Genomic DNA, 20422 nt, shown 5'->3' with positions numbered 1-20422 from the left:
TCCCAAAGATGACTTTAGGGTGCCAGAAGGACAGAGGAGCTGTAAGTAAGATTTACCTATGTGATACGGTCCACAGCCCAGCACCATCGTTCCGTGGTCATCAAATTTTACATCATGCTCCTAAGACAGCAATGGAGAGAAGTCATTAGGATCTGTACCCTGCAGTTCCAACTCTGCATTTATGAGAACAAATGGTTTCTCAAGTTCAGCCCATATCCAAACGTAAGACATTCAGGGGACGTGTCTGATCTTAATTTGTTGCAGTGTAAATTAGGGGTAACAGGTAACACCACTGAAACTGATAGGACTTTTACCTAACTGAGATGACACTCAGGGCCTCAGATTCTAGTTATCTGAAATGCCAGACTAACTCATGGATCTACACAGTTTCCTAATACCAAATGTCAGTATGCCAGTGTCATTTTCATTGCAGAAGCCTGCACTACTAGTGCTTTGGCTATAACTGTAATATGCAGAGAGGACATGAGTGCTATCAATGCAGGTTCCCCCACTAACACTAACATGCACTACGTCAATATTTAAAGAGGAAAAAAGTTCTACCCGGCTCCAACGGATTATGGATCACATCATCTGAAACAGTAACCTGCTGCCAAGAATGAGAATTAACTGCAGTGTCTCTAGAGTCTAATCAGGGAGGGGAAAAGACATTAGAATACACAGCAACTAAAGTATGTGACAGGACTTACCTGTCCATTGTATGTGATATAGAGGTAGTTAGTTAATGTAGGGTATTCTGCTGCCAGTGTATCAATCTGTAAAAGTGGAAAAATGAGAAATTGACCAGTTTATGAGTTTCCTTTTGGTCATTTTCTGTTCTTTTCCTTCTTGTGACCTATTTCTATCCAGCCACTCACACACTGCTTCTTGCCACCTCCTTCCCAGAAAGGGAAATTTTACATGCTTAAAAGGCAAAGCACTTTCCAATTTTCAACCATTTTCATTACTCCCCACTGACAGCCTAAATACTTGTGAGTAATGAATAACATGGCCTTATGCTGTTAGCACCATATAGAAGAATATCCTGCTTGCTCATTACTGTTATTAATACTAGTACTCTGGTTCTAGGAGAAGTGTAAGTATTGTTGCCACAAATGCAGTCAACAGTGGAATGGCCTTATTAAGGATATTTGGCACACAAGTAAATTTAGTACTGCAGTGCCATATGCAAAAAACACAGTATAAGGCAGGCTAACTTTGTGGAGGCTAGGTGAGGACATGGAAAGTGAACAGCAGCTGGGGAGCAGAAGGATATTTGACATCTGGAACTGGACTGGAGGATACAGAAGGGCCCTCTGCACACGTTCAAGAACATTCAGTGATTTTTTTTTTTAAAGGACAAAACCAGCTGGTAGCTCTTTAGTATCAGCATCCCTTAAATGAGAGGCAAAACGACAATGGAACACCTATGAAAGCACTTGTGACATCGCCATGAATACCAGATGAGCTCATTATACTCAGTGCTATCACAATGAATACTAAATGAACCCATAATGATGGGACACTTAAAATAAAGTATTACCCTTTAAAAAGTTACTACCAAGAGAGCGTGAGATTATACGTTTCACGGTCACAGTGTAGTGGGCCAGCATTGGTATTCTCCACCTTTCACAATTCTCTGCAGCTAAATGGCAAGGTTTCAATCAGGGCCACCCAGAAGAAGAGAGAAAACATTTTGTGTTTCTCTGTGGAGGCTAATAAAAGAAGTGCATTTTTACTCAGCCAACTGTTTGAAATCATTGCATTAAGGTCCTCAACACAGGATTTACAGCTGGAAGGTTGGAGGCAGGAGGCAGTAGAAGTAAAACACAAGAGTGAAATCCTGGCTCTGCTGATCTCAGTGAAGCCAAGATTTCATCCTCAAATTTGCATCTCAATGTAGTTTCTACAGGCATATCAATCTCATGTTTCCCAAATCAACAGAAGTCCCCATCTTACCAGCAATGCTGCCAAGGCAGTTATGCTTCATACTGTACCTGTTTCACCCAAGGCATTACATTCTTCTTCACCCTTAGCTGACGGCTCTGGGCCTCAGTCACTCCCAAGCATTTCCCAATCTGTTTATCTGAGAAGCCAATCTGTTTGGCCCTCCTCAATGTTTCTTCTGGAATTGAGTCACTAGGATAAATAGAGGGGAAAAATATACAGCACTTTCTGGTAACAGACATAAACCACACTTCTGCCTATATTCTCTGTGTTGCACCTTGGGACCCCTGCTATAAGAATGTATATGCATCACATGAAGAGAGAAACATAAGTGCTCAGCTAATCAAAGTCTTGTTCTGTACACAAGAGTTTACATCTGCTTACCCTTTACAGAAGCTTTTAGTTAAAGCTTATAGGCTTATAATGAGGCATTGGACTCATGGCCCTCTTTCTCATATTCAGTCACTATTCTGAGCTAACAGAGAGCTCCTCTTTAGCAACTCATAATAGGCCCTGTCCTTTCCATGAGTGCTTTACTTTGGTGTAGCATCACACTTATATACAACAATCCAGTACAAGAGGACAGTGTATGTTACCAATGACTCTTAACTGAACAGATAACTGATGTGTGCCTGTTACCTTCCTTTTTCCAACTATTTGAGTCAGTCTAATAAAAAAATATCGGATTTACCCAAAGAACCTTGTCTGCCTGTTCCCTTCCTTCAACTTCAGTGCATCCACATCCTCACACCCACACTTTGTCTGACTCCCTCCTCCACTTTTTGTTTTTCTATTTGTTTTTCTTCTTTCATTTTAAGCTCAGACAGGTAGCAAACATCAGACGGATGCTGACCAGCAGTCTGCCTAGTCCAATATCCTGTCTCTAAGAGTGGCTTGATGATTTAGGGAACGTTCTAAGGGAAGCAATAATGGAATGGCCTATTCATGGGGTATCCCCCTTAACCCTTGTTAGTTTGTAATTGGCATATTCCTCAAAGCATAATTTATCACTCCTACTATAATAGCAATTCTCATTATTTATGTAAATGGCTAGTTCTTTAAAATTCCTGCTAATCACTTGGCGTCAGTGCTATCAAGTGGCAATGAGTTCCCAAGGTTCATTTGTAAAATAGGCACAAAAGTAAGCCCAATTTACTTTCTCCATCCCTTGTGCCATGATATATTTATTTTCAAATGAGATCTCTCAGCAACTCCTAGACTTTATTGTTCTTTCCACTTCTCTGCTCAGGCATCTCACGTGTTTTTGCGACTTTCCCCAACTCTGTTGCTTTTTCTGATCATCTCTGCACCTTCTCAGCTGAACCAAATAAAGAGAGCCAGCTCTCTTTTTGCATTTTTAATCTCCACTCCCATTGTCCCCTTCCGTCACAAGCATCTATGCCATTCTTTGCCTCTGCCTATCAGTCTGACAAAGTTTCTGTCTCTCTCTCTGATGTCTAGGAGTTGCTACTTTTTCTAAGCAAAGCTTTTGCAAAAACATAAAAAGCCTACACATTTTTCAGCACTTCTGCCTTTCATCTTCACTGCCAAGAGCATCCTTGCTTGCCCAATAAATCAATATTTTATGTGCAAGCAAGCACTGAATCAGGAAAGAGGAAATGATTAACAAACAAGCTATTTTCCTAAATCAGAGCTCTTGAATTATGTCCTTTGCTTTGTGGTATTTTTAAATAAATAGCATTATGTTATGTGAGGGGGAGGAGAGGGGAAAAGCTGGTTTGTTTGAATGATTCAGAAAGCTGAAGAACAAGAGAGGTATTGGGCTGAATTCTTCACGCAGATTGGGCTAAATAAAGGATTGCTTTAAAATAGGTGTGTGCCCCAGGGCAGTCAACGCTGGTCGTAGACTACTCTATGAATGGAGTTGGGAGCTACGTACTCTTGAAGTCTAATCCCTATTTTAAACTCCTTCCATGACCTATCCAAAGCCACATCTTGTTTCTTTGGCTTCCCCATCTGCAGTATGAGATGATATGACTATGGGAGCTAGTATTGGCTTCTGAATAGCAACATTTTAAAAAGATTAAATATGTTTGATTAATTCCTTGCTATTAGTGAAACTGTAGTTTTGGAGCCTCTATCATGCTAGCAAAGGGTTCCATGCAGGAATGTCAGCTTAAGCCCTTCAGGCCTCATTATACAATACTGCTGTTTGCTAGCTCTGAGAGAGAAGGGATCTGCATGATCTAAAGCTCAATGCAATAAATGGTGCACATAAGAATCCTGGAAAACAATCTACTCCTGCTGTATCTAGTGGCTTTGCTGAGATCTGTTTCCTCATAGACCAACTTCTTCAATGCAATATCCCTCTGCTCACCTAGGGCCAATTCTGTATACTCAGCACATGAATTGCTTTCAAATAAGGAGCAGCCCAAAAAGCACGTATAGAAAATGCCAATGCTGGATGCAGATTTGAAGCATGTTTGAAAAGCTTCTGCAGAGGGTAGTTTAATGTTTCATGCAACTAATCTGCAGCACACAAATGCTTTCACAGACGGGAAGGGACCAAATAACATTGCCCTAGTCTCTGGCAAAACAGATGCCTGCCATCACCAGCAATTAGCAAACATGCATCTAAGTTTGATTTACCTCTTAGATGCTGTGTTGCCTAAGTATGAGTGAGTGGACCTGACCCTAAGGAAATGAGTTTGTTGCTGCACATGCTCTCTCTCCTGTCTGTGGAAGACACAGGTCTGGCTGTCATTTGATTACTGGCAGAGAAAGAAAATTGCCTTCATTTGCAGCTTGTTTCAATTCCATTTTTTATATCCCATTATTATCATACAAAAAAGGGATCTTAGTCTTGAGAAGACACAATTCATTAGCCTGAGGCTAGTAACTCAGATAAGGTTAGAAGTTTGAGTAGTCAAACAAGAAGGTGACTGATTTCATAGAGGATGACATGAGTGAATAGGTAAGATATTGTACCTATGGGGCATGAAATATTGTATTTTCTAATCTTCATTGTAACATAATTCTGGGGTGTTATAGAAAGGGAGTCTCAGAAGAATTCAGAAGGGGTATAGTAAAGACAAGAAATTGCCGTGTGGTCAAGTAAACAAGACGTAGTGGCAGCTAATTCAGAGAGTGTTTGAAAAGGTACAATGAATATAGTATTTTCCAATTTGGTACAGTGTATAAGTGTATGAAGTATAAAAAGGAGAAAACATACTCTATTCTAAGGGCATAGCAGGAGAGAGATCAGTAAAATTAATAAAATCCTGGCTCCAGCAAAGTTAATGGGAATTTTACCAACAACATTGATAGGGCCAGGATTTCATCATGGAACTAGGCATGAACCAAACCCTTGGATTAAAATATTCCCAAACAATGTGAAGTATTTGAAATCCAGATGAAAAATTTGGAAATACCATAGGGCTAGATTGCCAACAGGTGTATTCAGGCTGTAAAACAAGCACTCATTTATACCAACTGAGTGTCTAGGTTGCATTAGAAAACTCTGAGCTAGTTGAAATCCAGATATGGATCCACATTTTTGGGGTTGTATTGGCCTAATTCTATGCGAAGTAACTTCACTGGGAAACTTTTGCTTATGTTCTCTTCAGTCACAAGAAATCAATGGAGGCACAGTTAGGCCAGTGCTCAATGATTCAAAAAACCCCAGCCCAAGTGACTCATCTACATGAGACAAAAACAGGAGAAGCAAAAATCCCAGGCCTACTGACTCCCAAGCTGGTGAGCCAGCCAGCAGAGAAAGCTCCCTCCCTTTTTACCCAGAGGCATGTATGAATCAAGGACAAAAATCTTCTGACTAAACGTCCTCAGCGCTCTGTAACTGATTCTGAAACAAAGGGAGATTAAGTGGCAGCAATTTTAGCCTTCTCTAACACTTCATTTCCCACTATTTGCCTCCACAAAATGACAGTTTGACTTTCTAGAGCTTCAAACCAGACAATCACACTTTTACACACTGCCATAATCATTTAACGGTTAGGCAGTGCAGCTCACTTCCCACAAAGCTAGGTCTCCTGTGTATATTGCAGTTTATAAACAATACAAGCCTTTTGCCAATCTCTCTCCTTCTCTTTTCAGGTTCCAGTGTGGATTTTTTGTTGTTGTTTTTGTTTAAATTTCTACCCTGTCATCTTTGAAACTCCATCCACTCTCACTACTTCTTCAGTAATAAATGATAAAAGGAAATGGAATATATTCTCCTTAATGAGGAAATTTTCACCTGGCACAGAGGAACTGGGGAAATCTATTAACTGACTGGAGAAATGCCTTCAGCATTACAATTACCAAGGGAGCCTGCATGTTTCAGTATGGTCCTTTCTTCCACTTGACTGGCTTTCATCTGATCCACCAGTTCAGGAGTAATACTAGACAACTGTGCTTGGAGGAAGCACCAGCTCCCATGTGAAAATGAGTGCTGCAGTTATTGGAGGAAGAGCTTTGCAATGTGATTGCTAGCAGAGGTAGAGTGCAAGCAAGTGGAAAAGTCCAAACTTAGCCTGTGATTCAGGGAAGCGGGTAGGCACAGGTTTAAGAGCATCCTCATGCAAGGTGTCATTTACACATACACTTAAAGGATTTAATCATGCAGCTCAGGGGTTTTTCCTGAATTGGGCTCCAAGCCAGTAGCTAATGTGAACATTTGAGGTATGCAAGTGCCCCATCATGTGAGATCCTATTCCACCCTGCACAAAACTTGAACATAAAAGGTGAGTGGAACTGTCCCCTCCTCTTTCCTAGCTTTTTGTGATTTAATGATTGTCTTCACCCCAGGGGCAATTTATCATGGCAAGGCTATTCCCAAGCGTTCCCCTCCCACATGCACTCCCCAGCTGCATCCACCAGGGGCAGATCCAGAGGGCATGTATGGGACAGTCACACACTCTTTTGGGCCACATCATGGGAGCAGCAGCCATGAACTTTAAGTCCCTTGAGCAAGTAAGAATCCCCTCACCCCCCTTCTCCCTTCCTCTCCATGCTTAGCAGCTTCTCCTCTCTCCTCCCATTCCTCTTTCCCTGTCTGCTGCTTCCACAGTCCCTGGCTGACCCAAGGCGGTGGGGGTGGGGGGAATGGAGGGAGTTCCAAAGCCACTCCTGCCCTACTCCAGCCAGGATGCATTGGGAGCCAGACTGAGCTGGGACAGTGGTGGCAGCAGGCAGGGTTGTCCTCCCTTCCTGATCCCCAAGGTGTTCTCCACTAACACAGAGGCAGGCATGGAAAAGGAGAATTCACCCACTGCTACCACTGTCCCTGGCCAAGCCCAGCTCCACACAGCCCTGGCTCAAGCCAGAGGCACAAGTAGGAAGAAGGAAGAAGGGCAGGGGAAGGGAGGTGCAGATGAGCATGAGGAAGGGGTGCCAAGAGCCAGAGCAGGAAAATTCTTACCTGATTCAGAGACTTAAAAAAAATCCCAAGCTGCTGCTCCTGTGGCATGGTCAGTCTGGCTCAGGGGGAGGGAGGCTGAGAGCGGGCATGAAGCCACCCCTGCAGTGCCAGTTGCTGCTCCTGCACCTTCCCCACTTTTGTTTTAAAATCCTGGGTCTGCCAATTGCACCCACCTTCACACTTCAAACAGAAGTATGCCTCTGGGGCTGCTGAGGGGTCACCCCCAGCTGCTGTTTTCAAGCACACTGTAGACAGAGATCCTGAGAGTGCCCAAAACCATACCTTGTGCACAGGTTTACTCCTGGACTTAGAGGATGTGCAGGCACAGATAGGTGGCCAAGACATGCCACCATCAAGGTACAGACAAGCCCTGGTTTGAAGGTAAGATAAAAGCTTGTTACAAAAGTAGGTGTATTTCTGGCTTTTCAGGGACTCTAGCTGGATCACACTTAGCCTCCTAACAGGCAGAATAGGATCTGGCCCCTGGTGTATTTAGCAATCCAGCTTGATTTCAGATTGGAATATTGGTTAGAAGGCATATTCCTTCTCTCTCATTTCCCACTGTCCCTACACTACTACAAGGTTCAGAGCTATTTCCTTGATTGTTTCTGACGTTTCACAAGATTTAGAATAAGCTGCAATTACGATAATGAGATCAGTGTAAAAATTGTCTCCTTGCCTCTTCTCTCAAGGAGACAGATTGCTACTATTTTTCCTCCTGAGAAACTCATGAGACGACTGACAAAAACGCCAGGAGCATTTAGGGAGTCAGGACATGTAAACCAACAGCTCTCGCTCTCTCAACAGCTATCACCTTCTCATTCTACATCTTTGAGGGTCAGGTCCCAGGGCCAATAAATCTCATCGCAGAGATCTTGATTTAAGTAACATGAACCCTGCATTATTTCCATAGACCTAGACAGTTCACATATTGGAGGATAGGATGAGCTGAAAGAGCAATGCTGGCAAAAACAAAGCAAAGAAACGGGTCTCAATAGTCTTCTCAAATCATATTTTTTAGCCCAGGTAAAGGAGCCACCTCAGTCTTTGATGGATTATTAGAACATGTAGAAATTTAGAAATAGAGAGATCAAATGGTTATATAAGGGAATATACGTGTAAACATGTGTGAGACAAGCACAAAGTGTATGCCAATGTATTTGAGGGCTTTGGAGAAAAATATAAAATTATACACAGTGGCTTTATAGCACAAATCAAATGTCTTTGTATGATACTCACACAAAGCAAAAGGGCCAAGTCTGTTCAAGTACTATATATTGCTACAACCAATACCCCTGAATATATATATATATTTAATTTCTGCTGAATCAAACATTTTCCCTGCTGACTTCCATCCTTTCTACTGTGGTCAGAAAGGAAACATGTAGCTGTCAGCCTTAATATCTTATTTCTGAATAGTTAAAACTGAATATTATACTTATGCTGTGCCAGCTCCTCATCTGGTGAAAGGCAGCACATCCTTTCTGAATCTTGGAGGAGCTACTACAATAACACACCAACTGAAGATCTAACCTACAATCCCTGACCCTTACTGGGAGCAGGTAGGCTCACGTCATATCTGCCTGCAAACTATAGCTCAAATCTATTTTTGAAGAGGGCAGACATGTGGCACCCACCTACAAACAATACGGTTTACTGATAACCCTCTGATCTTTTTTCCTCTGGACTCTTTCAGACTCCAAATGCAGGAACTCAGCTTTAATGCCAGTGGCTGTGATTTGCAGAAGCTTTGCTATGGAATGTTTTGAAGTCCAGTCACGCTTTCAGTGAGCCATTTTCAAACACATACTTTTTACAGTCCCAAGGACATGAGCTTGGAAAAGGAATTCCCAGTAAATAACTTTCTGTTGACTTCTGGGCTGGGGACAGACATTCAAAAAGCCTGAGCCTGAATTGATTCAATCTTTGCAGGTGAATCTAACCTGCCTAGGCTGAATCAGTTTGTAACTGCACAGATATCCCCTCTGGAATGAAAAAATGCAGGCACATGCCTGCAGTGGCTCAGGCTAGAAGCTGGGTCGGGGGGGGTGCTAGACCAGCCCTCCCTTCCTTTCTATAGTGCTGAACTGAGGAGGGGCTTGGCTAGGCCCCAGCAGGATGCTTTGATTAGGGTGCCCCCCACCACCACTGGTCAGCAAGGATGCCAGCAGGGATTTAGTTACACATGAGGGAGCATTTATCACTCCATCATGGAAGGGAGTGGATGGAACTTGTTCTGGGGGTTGCCCAACCGGTGCTCGAGGGAAGGGTGGGTGGATTGGAGCCCCCCCAAGGTGGCCAGGGCAACCCCAGAACTGACCTCCTTTCCATGCCTTCTTCTCCTCCCATCCTGAGACAAAATGGGAGCCAGGAAAGGGGGGCAGAGCCAGGGAAGAGACTGCCTCTCTCCCTGAATCAGCTCCAAAGTGTAGCTTAAACACCTACCCTCCCGATCAAACAGCAAACATCTTTTGGGTCAGGGGGATTGTTCTCACTTATGATGCTTTCTATGAAGTGCCATGAGTTAACGCCAAGACCTGCACTTCCATCTGTGCCTTTTATTGCACTACCACTCACAGCTGTATTCACCACTCTGTAAAAATGAATTCACACTTGTCTAGAATGCTATGAAGGTTGCTCTTGCTGATTACTTGTCCAGCCACAAGAATACAATTAACAAAGAGAATGTAACTACCTATTGAAGAGGCCATGAGTCTCTACAAAATTAGAGGGATATCTTTGATGCTCAGGAGTCTTTGCTAGTATCCTTGGGCACACAACCCTCCTGTAAGCCATGCTAAAATGATCATTTTAAAAATTAGACGAGTAGCCATTGTTCACCTGGAGATGGACTGTATCACCTGAAGCAACTTAATTTCACATCACAAGGCAGAAAGCAAATTTAAAGCAGAATGCATTGGCAGCATCAGCTAGCCAGCACCATGGAAATCATAAAGCATCACATGCATGGGCTTAATGTAAATCTACATTTGCCTCCAATGAAGTGCTGCATAAAAGGGAATAAGATTTGTGATTGATCAGGCAGATATCCTATACCAAGATTTTAGAAGCTAAGTAAATTTATTTTTTCAATGTCTCTTCTCTCTACATAAAGTTGGTGAGGTGTATATATGGGGGGAAAGTTGTTTACAGATTAGAACCATTTTCCCCATAATATTATCTTCCATGCTAACTTTCATGCATGGAAAGAGTCTCCTGTCTAAATCCACAAAGCTGCTATGTTACCCCCTAAATCTATCTTTATAATCCATCTATGCCGTGATGATTAACCAGTGTCTAGGGCTTGCAGGAAATCAGTATTCTGTGACTGCTGCTTCCTGAACTAATTACTATAGTTTTACTGTTCCCTTGTGCTCCCTCATCTACTGCTTGTGCTCTCCTGAGGTTTCTTGCCTGCCTAATAATCTGATTGTAAGCTCTCTGCAGCAGGAACCAGCTAACTGTTATGTTGTCAGTACCTGACGACTAACTGAAAGCCTCTATGCACTGCTGGCATATGAACAATAATAAAAACTGTGGAATAAATAGGCTTATAGATAGCAAAGCTGCCTGGTAGCCAGACAGTTGCTTTTGGTTACAGCCAGTGCATTTAAACAACAGGAAGGTTTAACATGATGACCATGTCACAGCACATTATTTTCAGTCGGAAATAATCCCACAGCACAGGTAAGGGTAAAACTAGAGGTGCTGGTGACTGAGAACAGCTGGCTGCAGGGACAGTACACATGAGCCAAATCCCATTTGCATCACTCAATTAACTTTCCTTTGGCTATAGTGCAGATGTGTTGCCTGACATGACTCACTAGCCTAGTCTCTTTAGTTCAGGTCACAATACCTTACACAAGCTGTTGGTACTTGTGCCAATGTTTTCCTCATAATCCAGCCGAGTAGTTTTTTTCTTCACATTGCTTCCTATAGCTTCACTCTCCTGCCTTCTGAACCTGTATGCTCATGCAGCTGGATAACTGGTTATTTGAGATTTCCTGATTGGGCACATATGGACAGTCCCTGATTCTTAACTGGTGAAAATCCAATTCACTGATGCTGGAGAGGTTACAGTGATTTACACCAGCAGGTGATCTGACCCAGTGACAATCATAACATTGTTTTAAACTGTATTTCTCAATTTATAATTGAGTTATTGCTTCCCTTTTATGGTAAATAAAAATACAAGCTTACGCTCTGGACCATCCACTTTGATTTGAATACTTCTCAAGCCAAGACCCGGTATAAGAAATAAGGGAAAGGAAAGGTGCAGCTACAGACTGTAGCTTGGTGATGGGCACCTGGCAAATGTAACAGACACACAAAAGTAGATCACCTATAGACCTGTATAAAACAGCTGAGGCTACCTAGCCCCTGGCTGCCATGATATCGATTCAGTGATGAGTGCTGCTCCTCTGCACACAGAGGTTGCACAGGTTTGCATGCTGAGTGCAGAAATGAAGAGTGCTGCTGGGCAGCACAATGGAACAACATGCAAGAAACCAGCTACATCCTTTTCCAGGCCACTCTGTCATTGTTTGCAGTTTCCAGATTCATGGGATTCAGGTCTATATCAGCCCAACAAGGAAAGAGGTTTCTTGCTTCTATCCTTCCTGGTCCCACAGACCCACCATGCTCAGTATTTTGCCATACCTAGCATGTCAAAATGCATCCTTTCACCATTCTTTCTGCTGTATCTTCCCTTTACATCTACAGCATGTAAGGGTGTGAAAACATATGTAAATGCAGTGCCAGCTCCACAGCCAGTGCATCTGATTTGCAGAGCATGGGATTTCCCAGCACATTTGGATAGTGGCTCTATACTGCCTTCCCCCTTCCAGGCCCTGATATAGAGAGCTTGGCTTGGCAAGGTGGGAAGAGGGTCAGGGTTGAGGAAGAGAGGACATGGCCAGTTTTTTGCTCTGCTCTGGCAATTATTGCCTGACTTGGGCACATACAGTCACCATGAGTCAAAACAGCACTAGAACTGTTCTAACTTGCTGTGGAGAACGGGAAGACTCAGGCAGTCTGTGGTTGGTCTAAGGAAGCACAAACGTGTCATTAAACTGTTTTTACCCACTTACACTAGGTTCGCCTTAGCTGATATGCATTGTATGTCCTCAGATTGTTGATACAGATAAATCTGTATAAAGAATGGACTTGTTAATGAAATGGCTCTTTGGATAACCTCTGCATTCGTGTTCCTGAGCTGCCATCATTTTTGATGGTCTGATTTTTGATGCTCAATGAGTCTTATATCAGAATGAAAAATAAAACAATCAGCTCCTGTAAAGACATATAAAAAAGTCCCAGGAGGATAACTTTTGTCTACACATAATAGCCAAGCCTGCTCTCAGCTAATAATGGCTCAGAGTGGTGATGCTGGACTGCCAGTCAGAAATCTAGAGGTTTTTTTTCAGTTCTACCACTAATTACCTTGGGAAGAAATCATTTAGCACCATGCCTCAACTAACTCATCTTTGTGAGGGGTGTAATAATTCAAATGCCTATCTCAGAAGCACCGGTACTTAAAGAACTGTTAATTCATTGGTAAAATAGCTCAAGTTCTGGCCATAAATCAGTACAGCTCCATTAACTTCAGCCAAGTGATGCCGGTTACACTAAGTGAGGATGACCAGCACTTGCAGGGAGCTTTGAAATCTTAGAGGCATTCATTCCAGAGTAGTCTAATTGCAATTGTACCCTACAGAACAATGGATAAATACATTAGTTCTGTACAAACAGTCCTTTATAGAGATTATACCTTTTTAAAAGAAACTCAAGAAAAAAAAGTACATGACATGGGAGTTAGAGAGTAATTACATGTACTGAAAAATAACGGATGACCAGGCATCTTCCTCTCTTTGTCATTTTTCTATACTTTTTATTTTTGCTCAGCTACAATCCCATCTCACTTAACTCAGGGAAACAAAAGCTGCTCAATTAAAAATGCACAGCTTGTCAAAGAAACAGACCTTAGAGCAGATGAAAGCATCTTTTACAAGTAATATCTTGTACATTTCTACTGAGTCTCTCTATACATGATGTACCGCATACCATGAGTTTCCAGCACCCTCACGTGGTTCAATAGTAGTAGTTCAACAAGCATTCAAAATGCAAGAGAAAAGGAGGCAATGGAGCAGCCAATAATTCAGCAAAGAGGTCTGCTGGCCTCGTAAACCATGAAAGGAAAGCTCTAGTCAGCAAAGGCTAGGGCTGATATATAGCTGAGTGCTTCAATTTTCTACCATCTATTGAGGTCCTTTTTATACAGCCTTTTTTTTTTTAAAGCAGAAGATTTATATTTAAATATGTCTGAAAACACAGCTGTTCTAAAGTGAGATGGGAAAGCATCACACACTGTGCGTTTGCAGCAAAGCAAACAGTTTAAAAAGCAATCATCCAGGTTTAAAATGCACTTTGTCTGACTCTTGGGTGGAAAAGTTAAGAAGAAACTATTGAGAGACTTAGGGCTATAAGGTCGACATGTTCTAGCAATGCAGTTTTGTGTCAGGCAACTCTAGCTTTAAAACTACGTCAAGGACTCTCAAAATCCAGTTGGTATTTCCAGAATCCTTAAGATAAACCAAGACCGTCAAAATTCATTTACACCTAGAGAAGCATTTTTCTATGTAAGCACAGAGGAGTATTCTCAGAGAGCACTTCCGCTGTATAGGCAGACTCTTACTGCATGCACCAGGTTTAAGGTAATTCAGGCTGCACTGAGGACCAATGTACACTTTTCAGCAGAGATCACATTTGTGTACATGGCCTGCAACTGATTACCAATACACAGATTCCAAGAGGAAAAGCTGCATCCTTACCTGCTGAATTTCTTCAGGTTCTTCTCCATGTTCAAAATATCACGCATCTTATACAGGAACCACTTGTCAATGGCCGTGAGTCTGTGAATATCATCCACTGGAACATTATCATACAAAGCCTGCCAAAAAAAGGGAGACCATCAGCCAGACACTTTAACTAAGCAACATAAACAGAATAACTAGTGTGTCTGGAAATATGTAATGATTATTCTTAGCTATAGGTCCATTCCTCAGTCCCTTCTGAAGAGCTATCAGTGAATGAGGCTTTGATCTGAATAAGGAGCATAGTTTGGCTTTCAGTGAAGTGGCTTGATTGGAAGACACAATTTGCCATAATTTCATATCTAGCATGCCTATACGTATATATAACCTATATACAGGCATACCCTGCCTACTATTGACTTCTCATCCCTGTATGTCCTATAAGTAAAATATCCTGCACACCACAGTATATGTCATTATCCTGGGATCTACCTACTAAAAGCAAATGTGAACAAAGTTCTAAGTTTTAAATAGTTGAAAAAGACCCTGATCTATAATCAAAAGGTAGAACAAATAAAACATATTGGCCTGAACATATCACTAAAAGAAAGAAATTCAGCCCAGAGCCAAATTTCACAGCTGCGATGCAGTTCTGGTTTCTTTCTCTTTTTGAAGTTAATGTCAACAGCCTTCAAACTCTTCTGAAGCTGTCTAATTATTTCACTGGGTATGTGGGGGCTTTAATTCATTTTTAGACAACTATCTTGTTCATTAGGTAAAATGAAAACCAAATCAGTTATTATCTAAACAATGTTGTAGCATAAAAAAAAATCCAAAAGGAACATTAAACATTGTAAACATATGGCTACAAACTGTAAAACTCTTATTTTTAAGTACTCAAGTCTTTTTTTTTTTTAAATGAAATCTATTTTTCATGGCCATATCATCATACCATTCTTTCATCATCAAGTACACATAATTCAAATACATTACCCAACAGGTGCAAAGGTGTGTTGTCACAGCTTAAGTCTGAGGTATTTTTGCAGTGAAGAAATATTATAATTTCAGTCCTCTGTCCTCTTTGGTTGAAAAATCTTGGAAACTTTTTTCACATTCAGTTAGAGCCATGTCATTTTTTTAGCAAAACATTTATTGAAATTCAGTTCTGGGGAGTCTGAAACTGTATGCGAATTCAGATTAAATTTGGATTGACAGCTTTGGCTGAAAAATTAGCTCTGCAGTAAAACATCACCATCTACACATGCAGTGCTATTAGGACGGAGAAAACTAATTAACTTCGCTGTATGATTGTGCTCCCCAACAGAAGTACTATCCTATAGCAAAGTTATTTACTCCACTGTAATGCACATGTAGATGCTAATGGGTTTGGCTTCCTGACAGCTAGCCCCACACTGAAGCACTTTCATGCCACAGCCAGCCCCTCCACAGCACACAGATCTGGGTCAGACCAGCCCTGGACTGGTAGGCTGACCCCTCAAGGCCCCTACCAGCCAGGGCTGCTCTGCTCCAGGGCTACCACACTCCAGCTCAACATGTTGCAGTCCTGGGTGCACATGCAAACAGTGTGCCCAGTAGCAATAAACACCAACTTGAACTGTGCCGGAGTTTATTTTGCCACAACATTAACACATGTAGACGCGCTCACTGGTAAAACTATATTCCTGGTGTAATATCATTGAAGCATCACCCCAGGAATTAACCCACCACATCTCAGCATCATTATTGACATTATCCTATTGCAATGCAAGGTTACATTGCCACAACATGCTGCATGTATTAGAATACATGGGTGTTTCATCAGCCTAAGGTCATGCAGTTCACTTCAATGCTGTCCTCAAAGTGGGGGTTTATCCAACAGAACTGAAAAGGGATGACAAATATAGCATGCAGTCTCAAGCAACTCTGTTTTTTTTTTAAAGTAATGCAGGATTTAAAGACACTGTTCTTATTTCTTCCAAGTTTAGTCTTCTACCTTTAAATCTCCCTCCTTTAGGTTTATAAACTCCCTATCAATCAAGTATTCTGGTTGTTCAGAGCTCTAGAAACACTCGGCACTGAAGATCTAGCAACCAGGAACTTCTTGTTCCCATCAGGGGAGCTAATAATGTACAGACTATGTCTAAGCTGGCATTTGCGATCCCGCAGTCAGAGGGATCTTTTTGAATGTGCCAGCAGAACAGAATCATCACAGAACAGAATCATGGCATGAAAGATGGCTCCTGTTGAGTAACGTGGCCTACCCCATTCTTCAGCTGCTGCATGAACACTACCAATGAACTCAGCACCCAGCTCTTTTCATCCAGGACAGCAAGTTAGGTCACTAAGAAATCTGGAGAACTCCAGAAGGAAGCTAAGGTCTAGATAACTATTACTCCCAAATTACTGTGAGCACACTGTGGCCATCAAATTGTCAGACCCAGATCCAGCATCATGAGCTACACAATCCATGCCAAGGGTTTATTAGGCACCCTAGAAATTGTTTTTGCAGTTGCCCTATCCAAACACTTAGTAGAAAACAACTCCTACCCTACAATTTGAATAACAAAGCCAAGCCAAGGGAAGGGGTAGGAGGGAAAAGAGGTACAGGGCATGGCTAAGTCTACATGTTCATGAATGCACATTAAAATAGGCTAATACACATCAAATCTAGTACCTCCATTGTGAGGTACTAGAAAAATGCCCATTAGCCTATTTTAATGCACATTAACTGAAGAGCACAGCTTTCTGTGATGCTTTAATGCACATTTAATGTGCATGTGTAAACATACCCAGAGAGAGGCAAAGTGACTGAGCTAATTTACAAATTTACACAGCAAGTCAGCAACAGAGCCAGGAGCAGAACCCAGCTCTTTGGATTTCCAGTGCTCCAGTCATTAGCCCATGCAGTCCCAATTTGCCCTGAAGTAGGCAAGTACGCATACATCTATTACACCAAGGCTAAGCTTAGTCCAGTGAAGAGTTTATTTGGCCCAGCATCTTCCCTGTAACTGTTTTTTCTATAACAAATGAATAACATTACAAAAGCAAGAGCTGTGTATGGCATCTGAGCTTTTTCCTTCTCAAACAAAAAATCATTGTTTTCACCACCCTGCTAAAAAATGAAAAACATTGAGAAGCGTGTCTGAAAGGGAGGGCAGAGATGACACCTGAAGAGACTGATTCTGACTCAAACAAAGCTCAGTGCTAATAGGGGCAAGCTGTTGGGTTTTTTTTTAAATGTCAGAAAGCTGGTTAGGGATTTCTGACCAGACAGATTCCAGCTGTCTGAATTACCTTTTACTGAGTCAGGCATGCTGAAATTTTAAAATCCAAAACACTGACTTAACTCAATTATTAATGGAGATGACTCACTGCTCAGTGTCAGACGCAGGGGTTTCTTTCAGGGGGATTAAAGGCTTATTTTGGTTGGACAGCAGCCACCACAAACACTATCATTTGTGAAAAACCTGCCTGTTTTGGGAACTAGCCTCACCTCATCGTCCTCCCCTTCCCTCAGGGTCCTGACTCTATCATGGGGCTAATATTACATTTCTAAATGGCCATAAAAAATGGTGAGCAAGATTTTACCCCACAAAAAGAAAGCTTCAGTGGACCCAAGCACAGGATCTGAAATAGGTTGTGGTCTCATAAATATATGAGCCTACCACAGTTCAAAGCCATGATTTGTCTCCACCATATGGGCCTTATCCAAATGTAAACCTACAAGCCTGATTCTGCAATGCCATTTATACCTTCAGAGTGAAAAAACAGTGATATCAGAACAAAATGGTAAGGTTTTTACTTCCAATTTACTACCAGTGGAGAATTGCCCACACAAAGGGTTCAACAAGCCTGTGCAACTCAGTTTTTTATCTGTTATTGCAGGCAAAGGTCAAATGTTTTAAAGCATGAGAACAGATAAATACATTTTAAAAATAAGGGAGGGAGGGGAGAATGGAACCAATAGACATTAAAAACAAACACAAAACAAAGATATATTTATGAGGCTTCTTGTACATTTGTAAGAGGGAAAATTGCATTTTTGTGGGGTGGAGACTGAAAGATTCTGATATGCATTACGTTCTATTCATCACCGGCTATCCCACAATACTAGGATGATGTCTGCTGGGGGTATGGATTACTGGTGAGTTTTAGGATAGCTGAGGAGTCCAATCCATGCTCTGCAAGTTTTTCCACAATTTTCTTCAAAGTGAGCTGTAGCTTGATGTATGTTACAGTGCCATTGAGACCTGTTACCAGCCAGCACTTTCCAGTTTGTAGGGTTGATGCTATCCTTCTTAAGTTATGCTTTCAGGGTGTCCTTGTAGCACTTCCTCTGCCCTCCACAGGTCCTCTTACCATGACTACATTTATTTATTTAGAGAATGCAAATCTGTGCAGACAAGTAATAGACTCCTTGTTACCCGAGTTCAAAGTTATTAATCCACCTCTTAATTTGTAGAGGAGACGCTCCTCGGTGATCTGCAACACTTGTTTGCATCTCTCCACAAGTGCATAAAGGGTTAGCACTGAGGCCCCAGTGGTGAAGGGTGGCTGCTCAGGGGCCTTGACCTGTCCTGAATCTGTTTAGCAGGGACCACTCTAACCATCATAGTTCAAAGCCAATAGGCTGATGAATGGGATTTGTCACAAGGAACTTGTTTGTGACTTCCCGTGATTCCTATTCCTTGATCCAGAGGGCATGACTACATTGAGAGAAGAGGACTTGCTTCGGGAGAGGAGTGCCAGCCATCCGCACAAAGTGGCCAGCCCAGCAGAGTTGATATTTCATTATCTTTGCCTCGATGCTGCTTATGTTAGCTGCAGAAAGGATGCTGGCATTAGTGCAGTGGTCCTTCCCATCTAATGCTAAGACTCTTCCTGAGGCCATACTGATGGAACTATTCCAGGTGCTTAAGATGGCTTTGATATGTCACCCACATCTCACACCCATAGAGGAGTGTGGAGGGTAACCACTGCATTGTAGACCAGGATCTTAGTTCCCATCTTCAGACCTCTGTTAGCAAAGAAACGGTGAAGCAGCTTTCCAAAGGATATATTGGCAAAGTGAATCGTATGTTCAATGTCTATATCAAGACTGACTGACTGGGAGAAGTGACTGCCAAGGTATAGGAAATGCCTGATATTTTCCAGGGGTTCTCCACCAAGGGTAATTTGTGGGAGGAGGGGAGTAGCTTGTGTTGGGGCAGGCTGATGGAGCGCTTTTGTCTTCCCAATGTTAAGGGAGAGTTCCGGGCTGTGACGCATCTGAGAAAAGATCAAGGGTGAACTGCAGATTGGTCTCAGTGTACACAAGGATAACACAGTCATCAGCAAACTGAAGGTTGGTGATGCCAGTCTTGGTAACTTTTGTTTTGGTGTGAAAGTGTGGCAGGTTGAAAAGCTGACTGTCCATTTGATACTCAACCCCGATTCTGAGAGGAAGGCAGTAATGGACGAGGATCAAAATCACAGCAAGATAGATGGAAAAAAGGGTTGGGATGATAATGCAGCCCTGCTTGACACCGGTACAAATGGTAAATGTGTCTGCCTCTGATCCACTGCAAAGCACTGTGGTGGTCATCCCATCATGGAGTAGCCTGAGGACACTGATGAACTTCAGGGGACAACAAAACCTAGGCAGCACCTTCCATAAGGCTTTATGATTGATGGAGTAAAAGGCCTTGGTTTTGTCAATGAATGCCATAAACAGCTCCTGGCATGCTCACTGTACTTCTCCTGGATCTGCTGTGCAACAAACAGTGTACCCTGGTGGTACCATGAGATGGTCTAAAGCCACATTGGGATTCTGGAAGGACATCTTTGGCAAGGGGGAGGAGATGATTCAGGAGGATGTGAATAAGAATCTTCCTGGCAATGGAGAGGACGGCAATGCCTCGGTAGTTCCCACACTAACTTGTTCCCTTTCTTGAAGATGGTCCCAACATTGGCATTCTTTAAGTCAGGTGGAACTTCTTCCTTAACCCATATTTTAATGAGAAGTTGGTGAAGTTTTTGCACTAGTGCTATTCCATCAGCTTTGAAGATGTCTGTGGGGATGCCATCTGGTCCTGATGCGTTATTGTTCCTGGTCTGAGTGATGGCACACCATGGCCCATGGATGGATTTTATTGCTTGAAAGAAGGTTCTCATGTCATGTTGGTCATCAAAACCTGATCTCCATGGCCTTTGCTTGCCACCACTGGTTCTTGATGTTCCATTGCTTCCTCTGAACTACAACTTTGAGCTGCTGGTAAGCCTCTTGTTTTTGCTGGTTGGAAGGTTC

The 20422-nt window shown here is 42.3% G+C and overlaps 1 protein-coding gene across 1 annotated transcript in view; it reads right to left on the bottom strand.

The window, feature by feature from the left end:
• The window catches only part of CPS1 (carbamoyl-phosphate synthase 1), a 129766-nt gene that overhangs the window by 50364 nt on the left and 58980 nt on the right, over positions 1-20422 (bottom strand). The window contains exons 20-23 of the mRNA XM_090041226.1: positions 14155-14273; positions 1995-2136; positions 708-773; positions 57-120 (exon numbers count right to left, since the gene is read on the bottom strand). Of these exons, the coding sequence (XP_089897352.1) occupies positions 57-120; positions 708-773; positions 1995-2136; positions 14155-14273 (391 nt within the window). The remainder of the gene's footprint in view (positions 1-56; positions 121-707; positions 774-1994; positions 2137-14154; positions 14274-20422) is intronic.

This window comes from Crocodylus siamensis, chromosome 4, assembly GCF_052110815.1.
Source record: "Crocodylus siamensis isolate JL-2025a chromosome 4, ASM5211081v1, whole genome shotgun sequence".
NCBI lineage: Eukaryota > Metazoa > Chordata > Crocodylia > Crocodylidae > Crocodylus > Crocodylus siamensis.
This window is presented reverse-complemented; position numbering and strand designations above follow the sequence as displayed.